This window comes from Rhipicephalus sanguineus, chromosome 4, assembly GCF_013339695.2.
Source record: "Rhipicephalus sanguineus isolate Rsan-2018 chromosome 4, BIME_Rsan_1.4, whole genome shotgun sequence".
NCBI classification, from domain to species: Eukaryota; Metazoa; Arthropoda; class Arachnida; order Ixodida; family Ixodidae; genus Rhipicephalus; species Rhipicephalus sanguineus.
The window spans coordinates 117,556,508-117,578,402 of NC_051179.1; the positions used below are offsets into that span (position 1 = coordinate 117,556,508).

The 21,895-nt window shown below is 44.1% G+C and overlaps 1 protein-coding gene across 1 annotated transcript in view; it reads left to right on the forward strand.

Annotated features, from left to right (window-relative positions):
- Nucleotides 1-21,895, forward strand: part of LOC119391547 (caspase-8) — a 98,739-nt gene that overhangs the window by 55,142 nt on the left and 21,702 nt on the right. Inside the window, exon 3 of the mRNA XM_049415321.1 lies at nucleotides 18,370-18,534. Within this exon, the coding sequence (XP_049271278.1) occupies nucleotides 18,370-18,534 (165 nt within the window). The remainder of the gene's footprint in view (nucleotides 1-18,369; nucleotides 18,535-21,895) is intronic.

Sequence of the window (21,895 nt, forward strand, 5' to 3'; positions counted from 1 at the left end):
ATACGCAGCAAATCAAGAAATAAACATTTCCGGAATTCCTGCATGTTTAAGTTCCAGAAATAATTAGGAGTGTGCGAATATTCGAAAGTTTCGAATATTCGTCGAATATTACATTCGAAATATTCGTATTCCATTCGAAAATCGTGTATTCGAAAAGGTTCGAATATTCGATAACTTCGAATATTCGAAAAATTCGAATATGCATTCGATTATCATGCATAAAATAACTCGTCTTCCACATTTCTGCTGCGTTCGTATCGCTAAAAACGTTGCCGAGAGGAGCGATAAACATCGTAAGTACACGGAGGCACGATATCTGCCTGCGACGAGCGCCCCAGTACGTATGATTTATTGCTGGTGCATCTCCGACGTGCAGCGCTGTTGGCGATCATGTAACCGTGCATTTGCAATATTATGCGGCCGTAACGTGCCGCACTACCACTCGTTCACTATGCGGAACCACTTCTGAAGAAAGTCAGTGACCCACGTGACTGGTGGCGGACTGTCGGCACCTTCAGATACCCCAGTCTGGCAAAGCTTTGCCCCATGTAACTCCCTATACCAGCCACTTCTGTTCCAAGCGAGCGTTACAAGGGAGCGCCTGCTGCCTGTTACAAGGGAGCGCCTGCTGCCTGATCATGTAGAGCAACTCATATTTCTTCATGATAACATGTAGTGATTACTTTCATTGTGCCTTGATATTTGCTTGCGTTGTGATGTGCAAGGTGTTCTGGAGATAGCAGTGTATGTTGTGTTGCCAGTCAGGATGTTAATGTTTGTTTTTTTTCAAATAGCTACATGTTGAATAAAATATTGTTACTGTGGAGGCATTTTTCCTGTGATATTCGATATTAGATTCGATATTCGAAGGTGTATATTCGTATTCGATTCGTATTTGAAAAATTTGATATTCGCACACCCCTAGAAATAATGTATCGTGTGGGGCAGTATAAGAGGTTTTTCTGAAGCCTAGAAAAATTATGTCGATTTGTCCGTTTTTGTCAAGAGTTGATGCAAATAAATGAACAGTGATCAGCTGTGTGACAGTCGAATGTCCCCTTCTAAACCCATGCTGACAATTAGCTAAAAAAGAATGCTGATCTAAATATGTAGTTATGCTTTTTGCGATAATATGTTCAATAAGTTGGCAGCATGATGACATTAAAGAAATAGGACGGTAATTTTCTACGAGAAGACGGTCTCCCTTCTTATGAATTGATGCAATGCGGGCTGTCCTCCAGTCACTCGGTAATTCTTACAGCAGCAGTGACGTACGAAATAATATAACAAGAACCTTTGATAAAGTTACCTCGTATCTACGAAGAAACAAATTGGGGATATTGGCAGGTCCACTGGAACATATGGGCTTGAGATTTAGCAGCATAGTAAGTACACCCGGCTCTGATATAAAATTTACATCAGAAAATTGTGGCACTTGCACATTATTGTGAACAATTACAACAATGGGAGAAAACACTGTCAAAAAATGTATTAATGTGATTGGCAAGTTCTATGTTTTCAATGACCATCTGTCTATTCACTGTCATTTGTGATATCGGTTTTTTTAAATGCGAGGCATTTCTTAGCGAACTTCCGGCACTTTGAGCGTTTCTATCTATCTATCTATCTATCTATCTATCTATCTATCTATCTATCTATCTATCTATCTATCTATCTATCTATCTATCTATCTATCTATCTATCTATCTATCTATCTATCTATCTATCTATCTATCTATCTATCTATCTATCTATCTATCTATCTATCTATCTATCTGGCCGCCTACGCCTGGGTGCTCTGATATCTCCTCCTTAACTTGGTGTAGACCAAAGTGGCATGGGAGGGTAAGAGCATTTGACTGAATATGACTGTCGTGTACGTCGTCAAACCCTTTCCTCCAGACATGTGTGGCACATACCCCTCTACCACGGACCGCGGTGTACAGGTATGCGCCACAGGTGTTTGACAGTTCTATCTTCCCAGGAACGGCGAGAGCAGACATTGTAAAGCTGAATGCGAGAGCGTTAAGAAAAGGTGACATTGGCAGCGTAGACCGGACAAATGTAAAGAATGAAAATTAGGATCCCAGCAGGAATCGAACCAAAGCATTCTGCGTGGCAATCAGGCGTTCTAGCACACAGCCAGGCCAAGTCTGTAAACTGGTTTGGAAAAACGGCCTACGCAGGCGTAATTAGGGTTGCCACCTTTTACCGAAAAAAAAACCGGCCCTTCGACGGGGGAGGGGGGGCATGGGGTTAACAGGAGATTAAAATAATGTTGAACAATAGACGCTACGTCAATTCTTCGGCATGCAGCGCCACTTAATGTAATATTGCTTTCATTGCGGCAAATAAACCCAATGCACAAACAAAAGCAGCACACTCAGCTAACCAACCAGCCTAATTGCTGGCATAAAAGTACCCGTGATTGGAATGACGCTTCGCTTATTACTCTCAATGTGCTGCACTGCAAAGGAACCACAATGCTTCGTCCATAAAAAAGCTCTTCTTTGCGTATGAATCCAACAGGCCAGTGGCATTATAGACGCAAAGGAAAATTAAAATGTATATATGCCACAAAAATGACGGATATTCATGTACCATACACGCGCAATAATATGCTCTATTCTAATGATCGCTAGATTTGAAGGGATCCCAGAAAGTGGCTGAATAATAGCGTAAGTGTTTTGGTGATTGACAATAAATATTTACCGTCGTAGTTGTTGAGCTGACGCTTATAAAACACCCAAAAAATAAATAGTCGCGATATTGTGACAAAAAAAAAACCGACCAATGGCGGCAGGTGCGGACCGGCAACCGGCCCGCCATCTGCAAAACCGGCCTGGCCGTTCTAAAACCGGACAGGTGGCAACCCTAGGCTATACTCCTAGCGTTAACAGCATTTAATCGCAGATGTTTATTTCGCGGATATACGTTAGTTCACGCTTCTGTGTGCCGAGGTGGTGTTGCGCAGCCTGCACGCGTTTATATTGCGATTCGTCCCAAAAGTAAATAAGCGTGTCTACCTTGAGTTTGTCATGTATAGGTGACACCTTCTTCCCTTGTTTTTTATCATTTTTGCACTTCCCACAGAAGCTTGCGCTTCTTTAAGGTGGATTGCGAGTAGCCATTTTGAATGAAGCTGTTTGTCATGTATAAGCGCCACCTTCTTCTCTTGTAGTTTATCATTTCTTGCACTTCCCACAGAAGCTTGCGCTTCTTTAAGGTGGATTGCGAGTAGCGATTTTTAATGAAGCTGCTAGTTCCCTTCAATTATTTAGTATTCTGAAGTATTTCTTTGTTTTCATTGAAATTCTGAAGATATAAAATTATCGGTCGCCTGTCACCTTGCCTGCCTAACCTGTGAATACGACCGACAGACTGGCACTGTACGTTTAGTTTATCATTAAAATATCCTTGACTACTTTATCTTTGAGTGTATCTTCTGTCTCGTTTGGGATTTCGGGTATCCCATGGATTACTATGCTCTAACGCCGTCTACGATCCTCGAGATCTGTTAGCTTCTTAGCCTGGAATGTTATAATATGTTCAATGGATAGTAAACTATTGTCACTTGCTTCCGGATCATCCTTTGTCTCAGTGATCTGTGTCTGTATTCTGTCAAACATACCACGAAGCTCTAAAACCAGTTTCTCCTCTTTTCAAAAAATGCGACTGAAGCTCCTGTATTTCATTACGAAGAGCAGCCTGCCGTTCCACTAACTGCTTAAGCATTTCGGCCTGAGTAGGACCAGGATTAGCTTCAATATCGCCGAAAAGCAGTAGTTTAGACACAAAGAGACACTCATAAGCCATAGCAAGACATCGCCGTAGGCACGGCAGGACCATAACACCACGATAATGACTTCGCAAGGAAATCGCATTCGGACCAACCTGCAGAATGAAGAACCGGGCTCTAGTCAGTGCCATGGCAGTTCCGGGCCCACCGTACCCTCAAGAGGCAAAGTCGTGCGGTGCTTCTTTGATATGTTAGTCCACCGATGACGTCACGGCATTGCGCTTGAAAGGGGTCGCTGGGAGCAAGATTGCATCTGGTGATAGCGATGAGGTAGGAAGCACCATATCGCCGCCAATGGCACGCATGCATGCATCGCAGAAACGATGGGCGACGTGTGGTTCATAAGCAGTGATTGATACCGCGGCGAATCTAAGAATACCCTGCACAATGAACAACACGGCTCTAGTCAGTGCCATGGTAATTGCGGGTCCACCGTGCCCGATGAACAATACGCAATCTGTCTAACATAGTGTCATCCATGTGCTACCGTTGTAACAGAAAGACATTGTTTAATGAAACGTTGTCCACCATAGAAGCCACGTTCATTCTCAAATATTTCACTTGCTAGCTAATTTGTTAACAACTAAGCACCACTAAAGGAGTGCTGAAACATTTCTTCCCGGTTTTTAGATACGAAATACATTCAATGTTCTCGGCCTTCCTGAATACTTTTTGACGCACATTTTTTGAGGTGGCCATTCAAGTCATAAGAGGAAAGCGCATGAGTAAACAAGAATTCTGTGATTGACAGCAGGGGCGTAGCCAAGGGGGGGGGGGGGTTGGGGGGGTTCAAACCCCCCCGAAATTTTTCAGTTTTGCTTGCGTATATATACACGCACACATACAAACACACGCACGAACATACATAAAGTATGGTTGAACTCCCCCCCCCCCCCCCCGAAAAAATTTCTGGCTACGCCCCTGATTGACAGCATTGTGTTTAAAGAACTTATCTCTTCCATGTTGGTTGTATAATGCTGATCCATGTTTTAGTATACATCGCCTCGTCTAGAATTTCATCTGATGATTTCGGGCGGTGAAACGTTTTGCCTGACAGGGATCATATGTGATTTGTTGTGATGGTGAGCCTTTCAGCCTACAGGAGCGACTACAGTATTATGAGCGCAAATCATTTACCTCCAAACATTCCGAGTGTGTATCCTCAATCCCAAGAAAAGAGAAGCTAGAGAATTAACATGTACAAGCAAAATATATGAATCTCAAAAATCAATACAAGCGCGAAACAAGAGAAATATATTCTTTTCCAGAGCTTATACGCCTAGTGATCATGTAAGCTTATCTCAGCGGGAGTATCACTTTCATTACCAAATACTGAAGCTTTGGTATCCAGGTTGCATCACCATTGCTCTTAACGTCTGTACTTCATCACGACTCATGCGAGAAGTGCCGATCTTGTGGGCTGATCAGGTGAATATGTAAGGCTGTTATCTCCTACTCATGGCATACCACACTTTCTCAATATTAGCGCTGGAGTTCGCAAAATTACTTTGTCTTGTAGCAGTGTATGTGCTCAAAGAAGGAAATTGAAATCTGCTAGGCGGTGCAATCGTGGCCATGTAGGCCAGGCTAACCCTGTCTGCTGTAACGCCACACGGACCACCGCCACGGCCACCACTTGCTTACTGATTAAGCTTATTAGACTCAGTTTGCGATTCTTCATTAAATACGTGGTGACATCTGATTTAAGCTTTAAATGAATGCGCTGTATCAAATATATTTAGTGTAATCTGCATCTTTTTATAGAATCTGCATTGTGGGCTTTTCCAAAAGATGATGGTATAACGCAAAATGGCAGTAATGGTTTCCTCTTTCTTGATATTACTTTGAAAATTTGGTTATCGTGTTTTTCTGCGCTGTTAGGTGCTACTTGTAGTGCACGGGAATAAGATCTTGACAGGTGACATATAGCCCTAAACCTCATTCACCTGGCAATAAGAAGCTGTAATGTTATGTCAGTTTCAGTCTCTCATAAATGTAATAGTATATTTTTTAAATCCCTAGGGAGTCTCTCATTCCAGCTTATTCCTTTAGGAGGAAAAAGCGGCGAGCGGCAGCCGGAACACTAAGTTTTTGTGTTAGCGTCTAGTACAGTGAAATAAAAAATTGGGCTCGGAAGATGTTTGCTTGAAGAAGCACGCTGTGAAAGCGTGACATACTTCGAGCGAAAGTATGTGGATAGGCCTCCCTGTAACTTTTAGGTGGAACTTCATCCTTCGCATATATTTTTTTGCACTTGCTATCTCCTGGAATTGCTTTAGAAGGGGACATTAGTTGTTCTTTTCTTTTATCTGATGCCTGAGTATTCAAAAAAATTCGGCAGATCCCACGTAACGTGGGAGGCGATGCTATGCGAAGCATGCGGCGGGTAGGCGGCTGTGGCGTAACGGTTTTTTACTGAGCGACACGTTACAAAATGACGCTAAACATTTGTATAAACTTTATAGATAGACTTATATATGTTGAAGAGCCGCATATGTGTTATATAACCAGTTGTTTACGATTGGGTAACGCTGCCAATGGCAACGTGGGTATTACCAACAGCAGAAGCGGTAAACTGATATGCAGTGCTTATACGTGTCCCGAGAACACCACGCATGAACAAGGGCATCATCACCGTGATCAGTGAGCACCAGCAGCTGGTCATGAATTGTTATAGGATCCGGTCGTGATCGTGGTGACGAGGGGTCCATGTGTAGTGAAGTACGTGGTATAGTAGAGCTGTTGGAATTCGTGGATGCCTCGGTCATTTCGTCGACAGATTGTCTGTCGACAGAGCCGGCGATATGTCGGAACCTGAAGCCACCCTTCGTGTTGGTGAGGTATAGGCCGTCGAGGCTGGTAGGCCTGGATAGTGCTACGTAGACCAACATCAGTGGATGGTGTTTGTCGTATTTGTAGACTACCTGGGCGTATGTGGCCTACGTAGCCTAGTCTACAAAGCGGCTGTCCATTAATATGGCATCATCCTCGGTCAGCATGAGGCCATCCCCTAGCCTCGTAAGAAATGAAGAGGACACTGCGTCGTTCTGGCGGTCTAAGTGCACTTTACGGTGCTGTGATGTGGATATCATATGTAACTTTCGTTAATGTATTCCTCCGGGGTCGAGCAATGCTTCAATATAGCTTGCTGAATCAGGAATACAAACGTAATGTTTATTAGACTGCTATAAAAGCGGAGCCAACACTGGAACTACAGACTTTAATCTGATATGACGCATGTATCGTAGGAGTAAACATCGTAGGAGTATCATGTAGTGTTTATTGTATGGGGTACATTTTAGCGCAAACTGTGAAAGAAAGCACGGGAAAAGAGTAGAGGAACCAACCAACTCGCCCAGCAACAAGTCTTACATTAGTGTTTACTGCTTTCTTGTAAAGTTAGATAGCAAGCACCACAACAACAATTGACGTTGCACCGATATTACGCCTGCGTAGGCTGTTTTTCCAAACCAGTTTATAGACCTGTCGTGGCTCAGTGGTAGAATACCTGATTGCCGCGCAGAATGCTTGGATTCGATTCCTGCTGGGATCCTAATTTTCATTCTTTCCATTCGTTGAGTCAACGCTGCCGATGTTGGTTTTCCTTAACGCTCTAGCATTTAAGGTAACAATGTCTGTTCTCGCCGTTCCTGGGTAGATATAAACTGCCAATTACCTGTGGCGCATACCCGTACACCGCGGCCCGTGGTAAACGGGTATGTGCCACACGTGTCTAGTGGAAAGGGTTTGACGACGTACACCACAAGATTTTAACGTTAATCATGTCATGACCCGGTAGTCATATTCGTCAAATCCTCTTACCCTCCCATGCAAATTTTGGTCTACACCAAGTTAAGGAGGTGATCATGAAAGCACCCAGACGTAGGCGGCTAGATAGATAGATAGATAGATAGATAGATAGATAGATAGATAGATAGATAGATAGATAGATAGATAGATAGATAGATAGATAGATAGATAGATAGATAGATAGATAGATAGATAGATAGATAGATAGATAGATAGATAGATAGATAGAAACGCCCAAAGTGCCAGAGCTTCGCTAAGAAATGCTTCGCATTTAATATATACCCGATTATTGCACTTTCCAATTGGACTATATGAGCGCTATGTCTTAGATTATTATTATTGTAGCGAAGAGGAATGCCCAGCACTGCAGCCACATCGCCAGCTCTGCTGGAGGCACGAGCGGGAGCTGCCCAGCCTGTGTTTGCTCCAACGCTGCCTGCGCCTGTCCAGCTCTTGCTGTCCCTGTTCGGAAGCTCCCAACTAAGTGTTTTTATTATATTATTTTGCGGAGTGAATAGAGAATATTCACTCCCCATGTGGTACATGCATTTCTGACTAAATGCAAACTTGCTAGAGCACTCTGGTCGTCGTTTGAAGGCATATAAGAGATCTATACACTACTTATATTGAATAAAATGTACACACTCCATCACTATTCCAGTGCCCCTTTAAACATTGCCACGAGGCGCAGTTGTGTGCACCCTCAACTGGTACATTGTTTGCAAGCACGAATATGTGTATATGTTGTCAATCAGTTCTCGTCAGATCTTTACAAGCGCTCTATAGCCAGGTAGTTTCTATGTGTTGGTATGTTCCCGATGAGGAATGCCTTCAACTTATATTATTTCCTTTAGCGGCTACAGGTTACCAGGACAGCGCTTCGTAACAGTACAGACTCTTATTTGTGTATTTTGCGTTGGGAAGCCCAGAAAGCATAACATTTTCTCTGTCTACAGTTTGTGGAATAAACACACATAATTTCAGGAATAAGAGAAGCACTTTAGAGCTGCGGAGGAATACATTCGACCTCCAGGTGGCCAGGAAACGTCCTGAATTGAGATGATGACGATGATGAAATAAACTTTTAGTGAATTGAAACAACAGGAGAAATCGAGGATGACGATTATAGCCACTTAATATATATCCACTTCGTGCCTCTTTTTAACTATACTGCACGCCCTTCCGCCTTAGTTATAATCTTTGATCCCGTTTGCATATTTTCATATTTTTATGCGTACCGTATGCAAAGCAATAAAATAAGTTAATTTATTTGCATTAATTTTTGTCGTCTCTTTATATTTCGCCGCCATTGCATCTAGGGTTATCTTAAAATGCATAATCAAATTTGCCATCGGTAGTGTCATGCGTTTCTTAAATCGCAATAATCTGTGTTTCCACGTTGACTTCACAACAGAAAAGAAAAGCCTGCAAGGGCGCAACTGCACCCGTATAACACTAGGAGTCCACTGAACGTCACCTGCTTTCCGTCATCCTTAGAAAGACACACATCATGTTCCAGATTGTCAACCTGCTGATGGAGAACACTCGGCCAGCGCCGCCCACCTCCGCTGTTGGGCCACGCTCTCCTCGCTGCCATCGTCCTTTGGGCGGCAGCCTTGTTATTTCGGATGTGCACTCTGCTGAGGATGGTAGGTGAATCTTTTGAGTGAAAAACTAAGATGACAACATTCTGTGGCTATGCACGCAATGCTACAAGTGCGCAGCTAGCGCATAAGTGCATGTCTACAGAGGAGAGCCAGACAAGCACATCTATTTGTGTGTCCGTTTCGTTGGAGCGAGTGTGGGGTGTTGGCAATTAACTTCTTTTGCTTTTCGCAGTGATACACTGCTTATCTCATATACCCTCTGAGCGTCGTGTACACGCGCAACCGGAGTCTGCCCACAACCGGAACGGCGCTGATGTAATGTGAGCGCCTGCAGGCTTGAGCGGCCGCCGCTAAGGCCCGTCTACTCCAGTTTGCCAAGCCGGTGATCACAAAGCAAGGCTTGTCGCACCACGCAACCTTGCTGCGTTATTATGCCGCGTACAAGGATTTTGAAAAACTTTTATCCAAATTTTTATAATATTACAAGATTCCAGCCGCCAAGAAAGACAGACAAAAGGAAAGAGCGTCACTCGCAACTACATTCTTGAAACAACATCGCAACATGTAAGCCGAGCAACACATGCGCACTAACATACAACGCGTCAGATCACAACGATATAGGCCACTCTCAATGCAAATGCTAGACCAAAAAACTTTCAAGCATTCAGCTGATCGCAGCGCAACCGCCGTATCACTGATACAGATGTCTTTTTGTTTTTTTATGTAGTACGCATAGGTCGGCAAAAATCTGGAGCTCCCTCAGACTCACTCATGGAATTATTTTGCCCTTAGGGCTCACTCGCACTCAGACTCACCAAAATTTTCCTCAGCCGGACTCACTCGGACTCAGGCTCACTCAAATATTTCTCAACCGGACTCACTCGGACTCAGACTCACCCAAATAATATTCACTCGTAGTAACGCAGACTCCAACTCACGGCTCGATCCGAGTCTGAGTGAGTCTGAGTGACTCGACTCATGGTTCCTTAGTTTATAATTAGCTTTTCTCAGCCACGATGTCAACGCACTTGAACGCCAATATCTCGCATATTCGGTGCTCTACGATGCGCATTTTGATCTCGTACCTTCACATACAAGTTATCGGTGACTGCAATCCAGTAAGGACATTTTGATTGAAAGATATGAGATACCAATATCAAGAACTTCCTCTGAAAAATTTCGTGGGGGGGGGGGGGTCAAGGCATGCCTCTGACCAATAAATATTGAGCTGACGTATGAACGATAGTGCGTTGAAGTATCTGTGAGTAGAAGTGAGTATCAACGTGAGCTGTCATAAGGCTGATAATAATGCTGAAGCTTAGTAGTTGTCACCATAGGTCGGCAAAAAAATTTGAAGCTCACTCAGACTCACTCAAGAAGTCTACTTTGTGCTTAGGGCTCACTCAGACTCAGACTCACCAAAATTTTCCTCAACCGGACTCACTCGGACTCAGCTTCACTAAAATTTGTTTCAACTGAGCTCACTCGGACTCAAACTCACCAAAATATTGCTCGCTCGGACTCACTCAGACTCACGGCTATGAGTCTGAGTGAGTCTGAATGAGTCGACTAATGAGTGCGTTTGCCGACCTATGGTAGTACGCTTCTAGCTTTTCTCGTTCCATGACCTCCTTGATCCCACTAAAAATGATGTACTGAGAAATCTTGCCTCATATCTACAAGCGTTGCAATACACAGCTAAATGTGCCGAATTATTATTTTTGTTCGCAATATCATGTTCCGTCGCTCGATCGTTAGCACATCGTCCGGTCTGGCCGAGGTAAACCCTCCCACAGGATAGCGGAATTTTGTCGACCACTCCCAACGCACAGGTAACGTAGGGCCTTGCATGCTTCTTACCACACAGGGCAGACAAGGGTCCTCTTGATACCTGTGGGCACAGGTCCGACAGCTTCCTTGGAGCAGAAAACACCCAGGCTAGTTTGGACCTATTAGCCACCTTTTCAAGGTTATGTGCATGATTAGCTTTCAAATTCTCCAAATACCCCTTGTCCAATAGCATCATGAACGTCCGGTCCTGCAGAATGCTGCACCCATGTCCCTTGGCGTCAGCCAGTGTTGTGACTGTTGGTGTTACCTTAAGTATGGTAATGACTCCTATCTTCTGATCTTCAGCATTGCTATCAGCCTTATACCATCTTACGTTTAGCTCAAGTCTATTCACACATATCTCGACGCACTATCGTTCAAGGCCACCTCAATATTTATTGATCAGATGTTTAGAGTTGGGGGAGAGGGGTGCCATGACTTGTCCACGCAAACTCTTTCGCGAGAAGTTTTTGGTAAAAATATTTTGTGTGTGTCGCGTATTTAATAAAAATGTCATACTGGATAGGAACCACTGAGAACTCGTATTCGAAGGTACAAGGTGAAAACAAGTATTGTAGAGTGCGCCAATATCGCATCGCAGCCATTTGTTGGGCTAAATGTTGCCTCCTTCCTTTCAGTGGAAGTCGTGCCCAATTTCTGAGGCGCATACCCGTTCATGATAATGATACTTTTCTGATAGGCCGCACAAATTTCTGTGGCACATACCCGTTTGTTGGGACAACTGTTGTTTTCTTCATTTTTAGTAGACCAGTGGCGAGTAGGGGAATTTACCTAATATCTGTGGAGCAGACCCATTTATCATGATGATAGTTTTTTTTGTTACGGGGTGAACAAGGGACGATTCGCTAAACGGCTTCGCTGCTAAAAAAACAAACGTGTATTTGAGTTGTTTATTCTAAATTTCTAAAAATGTTAAATTACAAAAAATCGAGACGCCAAAAATAGTAAAGAGAAAAAGGTTTATTGTATCGATGCGCGTCCCCTGTTAACTAACAGCTTAAGTTGGAGGCACTCGATAGACTTACAGAAAGCGACCACTTGCCAGGAACTCTTGGGTATACTAGAATGTACACTGTTGGTGACTTGAAGACTCAGCAATTTCTCGATGAACCTGTGCATAAGAGGCTGCCTTGTTTATGAGTGCGTCGCCACATTATTCAACGGCAAAATATGAGCGGATAGTTGAATTCATATGCGATTTGTAATTTGAATTCAGTGCCGCTATCACATGCGCGACGTAGCCCAGCAGCCTTGGATGCTTGACAAAGAAAGTTGTATTCATTCACGTAGGATATGGACTGGTCACTGCTGCGAAATGCAAATTTTGCATCTTGCTGATTGAGTGATGGATGCTGATGAGCATTGCACTCAGAAACAACATTTATTTGAAGACAGACTAGTGAAGAAGTCTGCACTAATTCTGGTGTCATGTGTTATATTAAAGGCATTGGGGCCGCGTTCAGCGAAAAAATGGTTTTACATTTCCCCCCTTCACTAAACAGTGGCCTTGGCCAGATACGGAACTCTCATTCTCCCAGTCAGAAGCAAGGCGCCATGGCCACATTGAGTTCTTGTCCAATGTATTGTTATCGAACTTTGAAGATGTTTAAACGTTGTTGACAAGAGGGATGCAGCTACAGAACATGTGCATGGATTTATGAGCGCTTAACAAACTTTTAAACGCTTTACTAAGCAATTACGAAATCACCCTAATATTCCTAATGGATGGCCTCGCGAATGTCCTTTCGCAAACTTTTTCAGATAATTCAAAGGCGGCGCTGTAGGTGGCGATCACACCCTCACATGTTCTTTCTTCCCGTTCAACCCCACAGATTCTCTGGAAGCTGCGTGGTGACAAACGGCAGGGGGACGGCAAAATCACAAACACTATTCCCAATACCGGCCTCACTGGGCTCAGAACCATAGAAGTAACTATCTCGGTAACGGAGTATCGAAACAAACAAGCATCATTGTACTGCTTCAGACAATCGCAGCAAAAAAAATGTGCAGTGGCTTAGCTTGGCTATGCCAGGATATACGTAGCGTTAGCAAAGGTTCAGCTGATTATTCTTAGCTTTCCAGATTGTCTAGGATTATTAGCCTTCTTCTGTTCATTATTCCTATGCTGAACCTCTAATTGCCAGGCAACTACTTCGGGATCTGATGAGATAAGCTTCTCGGCTCTTCTGCGCCGTTGAGCAGCATTTGCGCTCTCCTTCTCCGTGGCGTTACCCACCTGCAAACGCCAGTCAGAGGCGCTATCATGCGGCTCCAGCGCAGTGTCAGACGGCGACTGCACAGCGAAGGCGAATAGCTGCGCGCGCGCCGGCACCAGTGTGTCTGCCATGGCTACGACGTCACTCCTCTCGAATGCGCAGACCAGCAGCGGCGAGTCGCGCGCGGCGTTGGCGGAGAGCGCGTGCACGGCTCCGGTGAGCCAGCTGTGTGACATCACTGATCCTCGCGGATGCACAGGACTGCTCATGAGGATCCACGCTAAATCGGCTCCGGCTAGGCAATTGTAGCTAACACTACAAGAAAAAACAGAAAAAAACGAAAAGTTAAGCAGGCAGCCGTCGACACAGATCGTAAGAGCAAAAGTGAAGAGGCGCTTATTGTACCTGCGTGTAGTGTTTGGTGTTTTCCGCGTAACACACGCGTTTTTAAGGTTGCTTGTTTACTGTTTGATATTTTACAGCAGAAATCGAGATGCTCCACAGTGTGTTGGTGCAGTTTTCAAGGTGATCAATTCATAATCCACAGATCACGAAGGAACTTCCTCACGACACTACGCTTTGTTTTCTTCACTGGCACTTGTTTCCGGACAGCCCACGTTTTTGTTAGTCTGAGGCACCACTTTCGCGGAGACATTTTCCGCCTTTCAACTAACCCACGCAAAATTAGTACAAATGGGAATACCTGTGTAATTCCGAGGTGTAGCATAATGAAGACCATGTGCGTCTTCTCCTGCTTCAAAACCTTCTTTCAAGGAACATGCAGACGTTTTTTTAAATGGTGACACTAAAGAACAAACAGATAGCATACCAGTTAGGCAGACGCTCAAGCCAATGAACGGCTGGCAGGCTGGCAAGGACCATGCCCAAACACTACACAGTACCGAGGTTTCATTAGGTCATTACAGCCCTCCAGGTAAACTAACAGTATCGCGTAGCTTCAACTGTGCAGTTCCCTCAACGTGGAGCTTGCAATTCCTAGATGGCCGCCCATCAGTTCACAAGCTGCATTTGCTGTCTGCTACAAGGCGACTGCTATCGGCTATGCGCTTGGGAAGGACCCAAGTAGCATGCACAGGAATTGAAAAAAGAAAATTGATATCACTTCTTGAGCATAGAACTCAACATAACCGGTAACAAACCAGCACTCGCTTATTGTAGAAGCTGCACAAAAATACTCATTGATTGACACGTTTCACTGGCGTAAATAATGACTGTGGCAATTAGTTCACCGCAGGATGAAGAGCAACATCGGAAGGAATGAGTTTGTAGCACAAGCAAATATCTAAGCTATGATGTCAAAGAGACTTTCTTTTGAAATGTACCAAATGTCAACTATGGTATCTTACTCAGATTCAGGGCAAAACGAATAGGTAAGCGGCAAGAGCTATAACTAGCATGGTGCCGGCGGATCTGCTGTGCAAGTACTCTTAGCTTGTTGAGTACTTTGCAGTCATGCTTCATTTGTCACTAGAAAAAATAGGGTTTAATTCGGATGCGCGTACAGTTAGCGAGCCTTCTTTTGTCCGCATCGCTCTCAAGGGAGTTTTTGTTGGTTGACTTCAAAGTTTGACAAACAAGTTCCCACGAACGCTCGTGATGAGGCGAAGGTTTGAAGATGAATGGAAGCAAACCAGCCCTAGTACTTCCTTATGTCTTCGTGCATGTTTTGTTCACTTTCGTGCTGATATGACGTCACGGCGACGTTGACGGTATGCGAGCTGCTGCAAGCAACCAGGGCACCAATAACGTATTTCGTTACCGTTCTGTTAAACGTTGATTTCTCCTTGCAGGTCATCGTACTGTAGGTGAACCCGGCGCATGTGAGCTGCGAGTAGTTCCAGCCAAGGAACAGAAACGTGGAAGACATGTAAGGACCCTTTCTGTATTATTGTGTCTTATAATGGTGACTATTTTGCTGATAGCTTTCTCTTAACATTTGGGTTGATATCTTTCCGAAACATTTCAGTATCTACATCGTAATTTTGAGAAGAAAAACAAGCAAGCAAGGTTCTTATGCTCATTTAAAAGACGTAAAGCTGTAAAAGACTTGGAAATCACATCGCAGACAAAGTGGTTTATTAATGATAGAGGTCAGCATGTGATCGGCTCCTCCTGCAGCCCCTAGCAACAGCGTTTTTGAGAAAGGCGACAAATTTAATCTCAGCGATTGAGCTGACGAATGCAGGAACTTAATCATCATTGTTTTCATTACCCGGCAGCCACAAAGATTATGCAATAAAATACCACTTGAACGAACGTCAGTTAAACGAACTGTTCAGTGGTACGAACCATTTTTTTAAATTCCCCGGCCGGATCGCCATTGGGCGCAATGATTACGCGTTTCAGTTTAACTAAATTAGTGCAGAGCGCATTCCATTTCTACGAACATATTCTGTGACGCCATCTAATGCCTCTCGCATCATATTGAACATATATTGAGACAGCGCTTTGCGTTTTGGGGACTATGTCACCTGTGACTCTCGCATTGAGATATGCGCTACTCTGTCTGCCGAAGATATTGTAGTGACCGACCTACCTCAGGAAAACGAGGAGGAGGAGGAAGAAGTAACCCTTGTAGAGGAAGTACCAAGAATTTCAGCTAAAGAAACAGTGACGTACTTAGAAAAAAGTGAAGTCTTTCACTGACCAGCAGAGTGTTGTGCCGGAGAAGGTTGATGAGAGCTTGGACACAGTGACTCAATTCATAACCACTGCAGTCCTAAGTGCACAAGTGCAGCAAAATATTACTACATTTTTTTTTCAAAACACGCTAAATAAGCAGAAATTCAGATTTAAAGACGCAGCATTACAAATCAAAAGGTTCAAATTTCATTTCAACAACTGATGTGTTGTTGAGCTCCTGATAACAAGTTGCAACATATATATATTTTAGTTCAGCGAATTTTCTTATTAAGGAACCTTTGCCCGGGGCGCCTTGTAGTTCGTTCAAGTGAAGTTGCATTGTATTTGGTCAGGTGCTAATACAAGAAATACTAAAGCCCTGGAGAGAGGCATTCTTGCTGATCAGCACTGCGAAGAGAGCTCACAGCGCGGTTGGCATAAAATAACTGAAACGATTGAAAACGTTTTAATTTCGGCCGAGATAGTTAATCGCCCTAATGCCCTGCAAATGTCCTCCTTGAAATCTCTCGACTGGAAGTGTTTCACTCACAGTTCAGCGCATTCCTAGCTACTTACAATATTAACGAGCACTAACAGACAATGTGCTCATTAATATTGTGTATAACAAAGAAAAACGAGCCCTTAAAATAACACTTCTTTCCTTCATTCATAGCTACTTACAAAGGCATTTGTGACAGTTTTGTTCGATTTAGCAAGATGAAGCTATCGAAGTGTACTACCATTCTTGCTTTTTAACACGAAAGTGTTTTATGCCGGGGTCCACCAAGACTTCAGTGACGTATTTCCGTCACGGAAATGACGTCGAAAAAATGTACACGATCAGATGGCAAAGAAAAAGATGTTCCGTCAGCGGGCATCGAACCCACGACTGCTCGGTCCGCAACAACAGATGCCGGGCGCGCTATCCACTGCGCCACGGTCACAGACGCTAGAGGCTTTACAAACGCGCCTTTTATATCTACCACTCTCCCGGTCGGTGGGGTGGTGTTGCCTTCTGGGAGCGGCAAAGTAGATAATTCATCATTACTGTAGCTTCCGCGATTAGTACCTGCAACGCTTTACATGTTCGTCGCATTCAAGACGTTTTCAATAGAAGTGGAATTTTCTCAATGCCTTAACATACCGCGAGGTGGCGACCTTAACGCAAGCGTCGTAAAAGCGTCGGCCTTGCTCATAGCATCACGCTAATCAAACCAAGGAGGTCAAACCAAAAATAGTTCTGCGACGCGCGCCTGCCTCACCTGGCTGTAACACCGCGTTCCCCGCCTACGCGCTCGCCCCGAGAAGAATTGCGGCCGGGCTACCGGAAACGCGCTTTGCGTTTCCCTCTAGTGCGGCCGTGGTGTTCAATCACATTTTAATACCGCAGGATGGCGACCAAGTTCTGCGTTATATGCGACGCTCTTCTGGCTATCACAACTCGTTCTCTGATTACGCTTTCACCGTTAACTACTATAGCTGCCGCAGGGGTTTGTTTAATCATTGAACATAGACGTTAGTCATCGGCATGGAGATGTACAACCAAGCATCAAAGTGCGTGCATCCACGTTAAACGGTGCTATAGCTGCCAGACATCAATATACATTGTGCAAACTCTCTTATATCAATATACAGTAAACATTCAGTTACTTCTATAAGGGCATGTTTTACTTTCGTGTTATTCCGATTCCTATGACAGAGGGATCAACCATGTTTTTTTCTTTCTTCGGTCAAGTCCAGTGTGGTGGCTCTATTTTGATGGAGTGGGCTCCAGAAAAAGTTTGCAATAGGAATACTGTCTCGGCTTAGCTTAGATGAAAGGAATATATTTAGATGCTGGTCGTTGCTACCGACCAGGATTTAGTGAAATGCGTGATTTCCCAGAAGGCGACTGACATGATCGGAAACAAACGTTGACCAATAAGTTCTTCCTGAAAAGGCAAAAGCCAACATACAGCTCCATAATTGTTGATTTTAAAAAAAAAAGACGGTATACACGAAATTTGGAATGTACATTGCGCGTTCACACGTATGTTCAAACCTGCTAGATATTTTCAATGAAATCTACACCGAAACTCACAATATCAAATTATTCTTATGATAAAGCTGCTCTTTGATATTGAGAAACTATCCTTAATAGCTTATATACGCGTTTCGGTTGAATAAATATTCCATTCGAGTGAATTATCATTTTCATGACCCATGCACATATATTGCGGAACATGACGTAATTTGTTATTCACCGATGTTACCTAGCATTATCATTTTCTTTATTCCCGTTGGCCTAGCTTTATTGCGTAACAGATATATTATGTTTGTGCAAATTTTTGAAGTGGAAGTTAGGTACTCTAAAGGAGACCTAATCAATTACTAGCGAGTGCATTGCATTTCTGTCGTTATATTACCAAAACCTTACTTTTTGCCGGAATTTCCGCTTATGCAGGTATACCCCATGGTTCACTCACCAAGGGGCATTTGCCTCATCATCAACAACCACGACTTTGGAGATTCAAAGCGCGAGGGATCGGAGCACGATGTACGCCGCATGAGATATCTCTTCGAAGCGCTCCACTTCAAATGCATTGTGCACTGGGACCTTCCTGAATCTGTGAGTATAGTCACGATGTTCATTCTTCAAAAGAAATTTCGTGCTCTGAATGTACGAACAGTGCATATGACGAGACCGATCGTTTTGTTGTCGTTCCTCCTGACTTCGTGCACATTGGCTGGAGCTTCAATTGCAGAGCACGAGGACGTGGTTTAGATCCACGGCTTGTCTAGACTATATCGGTTGGAGGACTAGCTCCGTAATGACAGTAAAAGACGCCAGGCATGCGCGGAAAGCGCAGCACAGTCACAGCGAAAGCTGGAAGAACGCCATTTCTAGATTCCGTTGTAAACTCTCTTGGGGATACTAATACAAGTACACTAGCAAGCTACCCAGTACGCCATAAATCACAATATTTGTGAAGTTGGGAAGCACCCACTACGCCATTATTCGTCATTCTGCGGAGAAGCGACGTACCAGCTACACATTTGTAAGGCATTACGTGCACTTTTATGATGCCACGGCTGATGATGATGAAGAATTATGGCAGAACCCTTTGTAATGGGTTGGAAGCATTCAAGAAACCACTTGTTGCGCAATTCGCATTGTGTGACGCCTGGTTACAGAATTTGCGTCGTGTGACACCTGGTTGTTATATTACTCTTCTACAACGCTATACTACATATGTTAATGCGGTCCCTTCTCGACATGAAGCCTGTATAGGGTCTTTTTCCGAAGGAGCTCCAAGCACTGGCATTGCTCTGTGGTACAATACTGGGCTCCCGCGTAGAGGACACAGGTTCGAACCCGTTCCATCCCAGATATTTCGTTTTTTTTTTTCTTATTTCGCGCGATAGCGGTTACGGACACCAGCGGCGGCGGCAGCTGCGACGGACAACTGCAGCGACAAAACCGGTCTTTGTGGTCTCATAACAGCTTTTCCTGTAAAAATCAAGCGTCACTAAGACCTATCGTACCATTAGTGGTCCCACATTTTGCTTCTCGGGAAACTACGTCAACAAAGCGGAAATTGTTAGAAGGACAATCTTTACAAAAATTCTATTCTTGTAAAGATTGTGCTTCATACTTCAATGCTACATTTATGTAAAGTATACATGAAGCATTCATTGTGTAAGCAGCAATGTTCAGGAAACCTTAGAGAATAACCCGCAACACGAACATACACTTTGCTAAAGTATTCTGCGCATGCACGAGAAAGGTGTTTTCAACCGATTTAATACCCGTGTCGAGTGGCTCATCAGTTGCCGCGCGCAGTTCATTCAGGCCACATGGTCACACACAGCGCTGTGACCAGGGTTGCCACTGACTTTCGAGTAAATGTCGCCAAACAACGAGCAGAAAGTCGCCAAAAGTCGCCATTTCTTTATAAATTTCGCCAAAAAAGTCGCCATTCTATATGTGTGCGGCATATCCCAGTAATAGAAATTTTCACTGATGTATAGCCCCGTAGAATACAGTGCCATTCAAAGCCCTTAAAGTATCGTGACATTTCTCAATGCCAGGCGCATCGCCCCTTCACCATGGGAGTGCTTGGTGCACCTGGTTCTCCGACTAGCCGCAAGATGTGCGCGGAGGCGCAAATATGAAAGGATAAAACGCTCATGATATCCTTCCATCCCTGTCCGCTCGTTTCAAAGGTAAAAGTGTGGTAAACCTTGGGCGAAAGCCGCGAAGGCGTTGTTTTTAGACAGCTGTACATCCCCTCATATGAAAAAAAGGATTAACAGGTTTATTGAAAGTAGTAAGACAGAATTCTTACAGGTATCGTTCATTAGTGAGTTTTTTTTACCTTTCAGTGTGAACTAATATGATACCGGACGCCACTGTCCCTTTCATATATAATTACTTATATCTACCCGCGTCGATCCAGTGTGTTATAATTGAACAGGTAGACATTGTAAAATGTTATATAGCAATTGTTTTCATTGCACACGCTCACCGAGAACAGTAGAAAATGCCTGAATAAATAATTTTTTATTGCACGAACACGCGCGTATCCGCCCATCTTCGCTATACGAGCTCGATTAGGGGATACTGCAGCGGTGAATAGGTCGCCAAGCTATTCAGAGTAGTTGGAGCTTTGGCGGAACAAATGGCCGGAACACACGACCAACCCGTCATCTAGCCCCTTCAGAAGCGTAACTTTAGCGAAGCTCTGAAGCATCTAGATGAATCTAGATGAATTGAGTTAGAAGCATCTAGATGAATTGAGGAGACAAACACGAGTTACAGGACGGACATACAGAACGGCGCGTAATGTGCACCTCAAAACCCAGAAAAATACAGAGAATAGTGCCGCTCATTCGTTGGGAAGGCACTGAGCTTAGGATGCATAACTCAGTGGAGACCTAAGCTGAAAATCGCCAAAAATTCGCCATGTCGCCATTCATAATTTTAGGCCGCCACGGGCCTCTCAAATTCGCCAATTTGGCGAAAAGTAGCCACCATTGGCAACCCTGGCTGTGACGTTCCCGAAAACGCGGACTGGACCCCAGGCCTCTCAGGAGCTTTACGTCCATTTCTTCAACCCAAGCCTCAGCAAAAAGAAGACCCCGGGGTAACGAACATCCCCTGGTTAGGTTCGGTCGCTCGAAGTCTCGAGAAATCAATTTTTAGGCGCCCGGAGCACAAAGAAGTCCGCCGCGACGACCCAGGAGACGAATTGGACAGTGACCCCAGGAACAAACCACGAGCCCCGACTCGAACAGCCAGCTCCGGGGCCTTCGACAACATGGACCTTTCGGCAGACGAACTTCATCTCCTCTATTTAGACGGAGCTTTGCGGGAAGGGAGGCGGCGCGTTGAGACATTGCTCAGTTTTATTAACTAATCACTTAATATTGTGCGTCCTCCTTTTGTGTTTCCTTTCCAAAGTCCCGTTTCTGCGCTATGTTTTTCTTTAAGAACTCTATACACTTGATTATTCGCGCCACTGTATTGTCGCAGTTATTTTGCTTATGTATCCTGTGTCGCACATCACGAATGTTTTATTCATGTGTTATAATATTGTGTAGCGGTTGTTGAATGTGGGCAGCATGTGTGTATGCCATTTGCAATTACTATTAAGTGAAATGCGACAGCAGTGAAGAAAATGTCGTAGCGTCTCTCACTTCCCGGCCGTAGCACGGATTCCTTTGTGTAGAAAGTTGTTCAGACGTATAGCCAAGAGGGAACCAAGGGAAGGGATTGACTGCCTTTCCTCCCTATGGCTGTTGGTAGCCGAGGACGTCTCAGCGCCTTCAGGATATTTGTAGCGAATCGAAGAAGCTTGCCATATAGTTTCTTTTACAGTAACCAATATTGAAGTATTTCATCGGAGAAGCGGTTGCTATTGATCTTTACTATTGCGTTTTTTTATGTTAGAGTCACCTCTGCAGCCAAGACAATGCGTAGCCCTTGG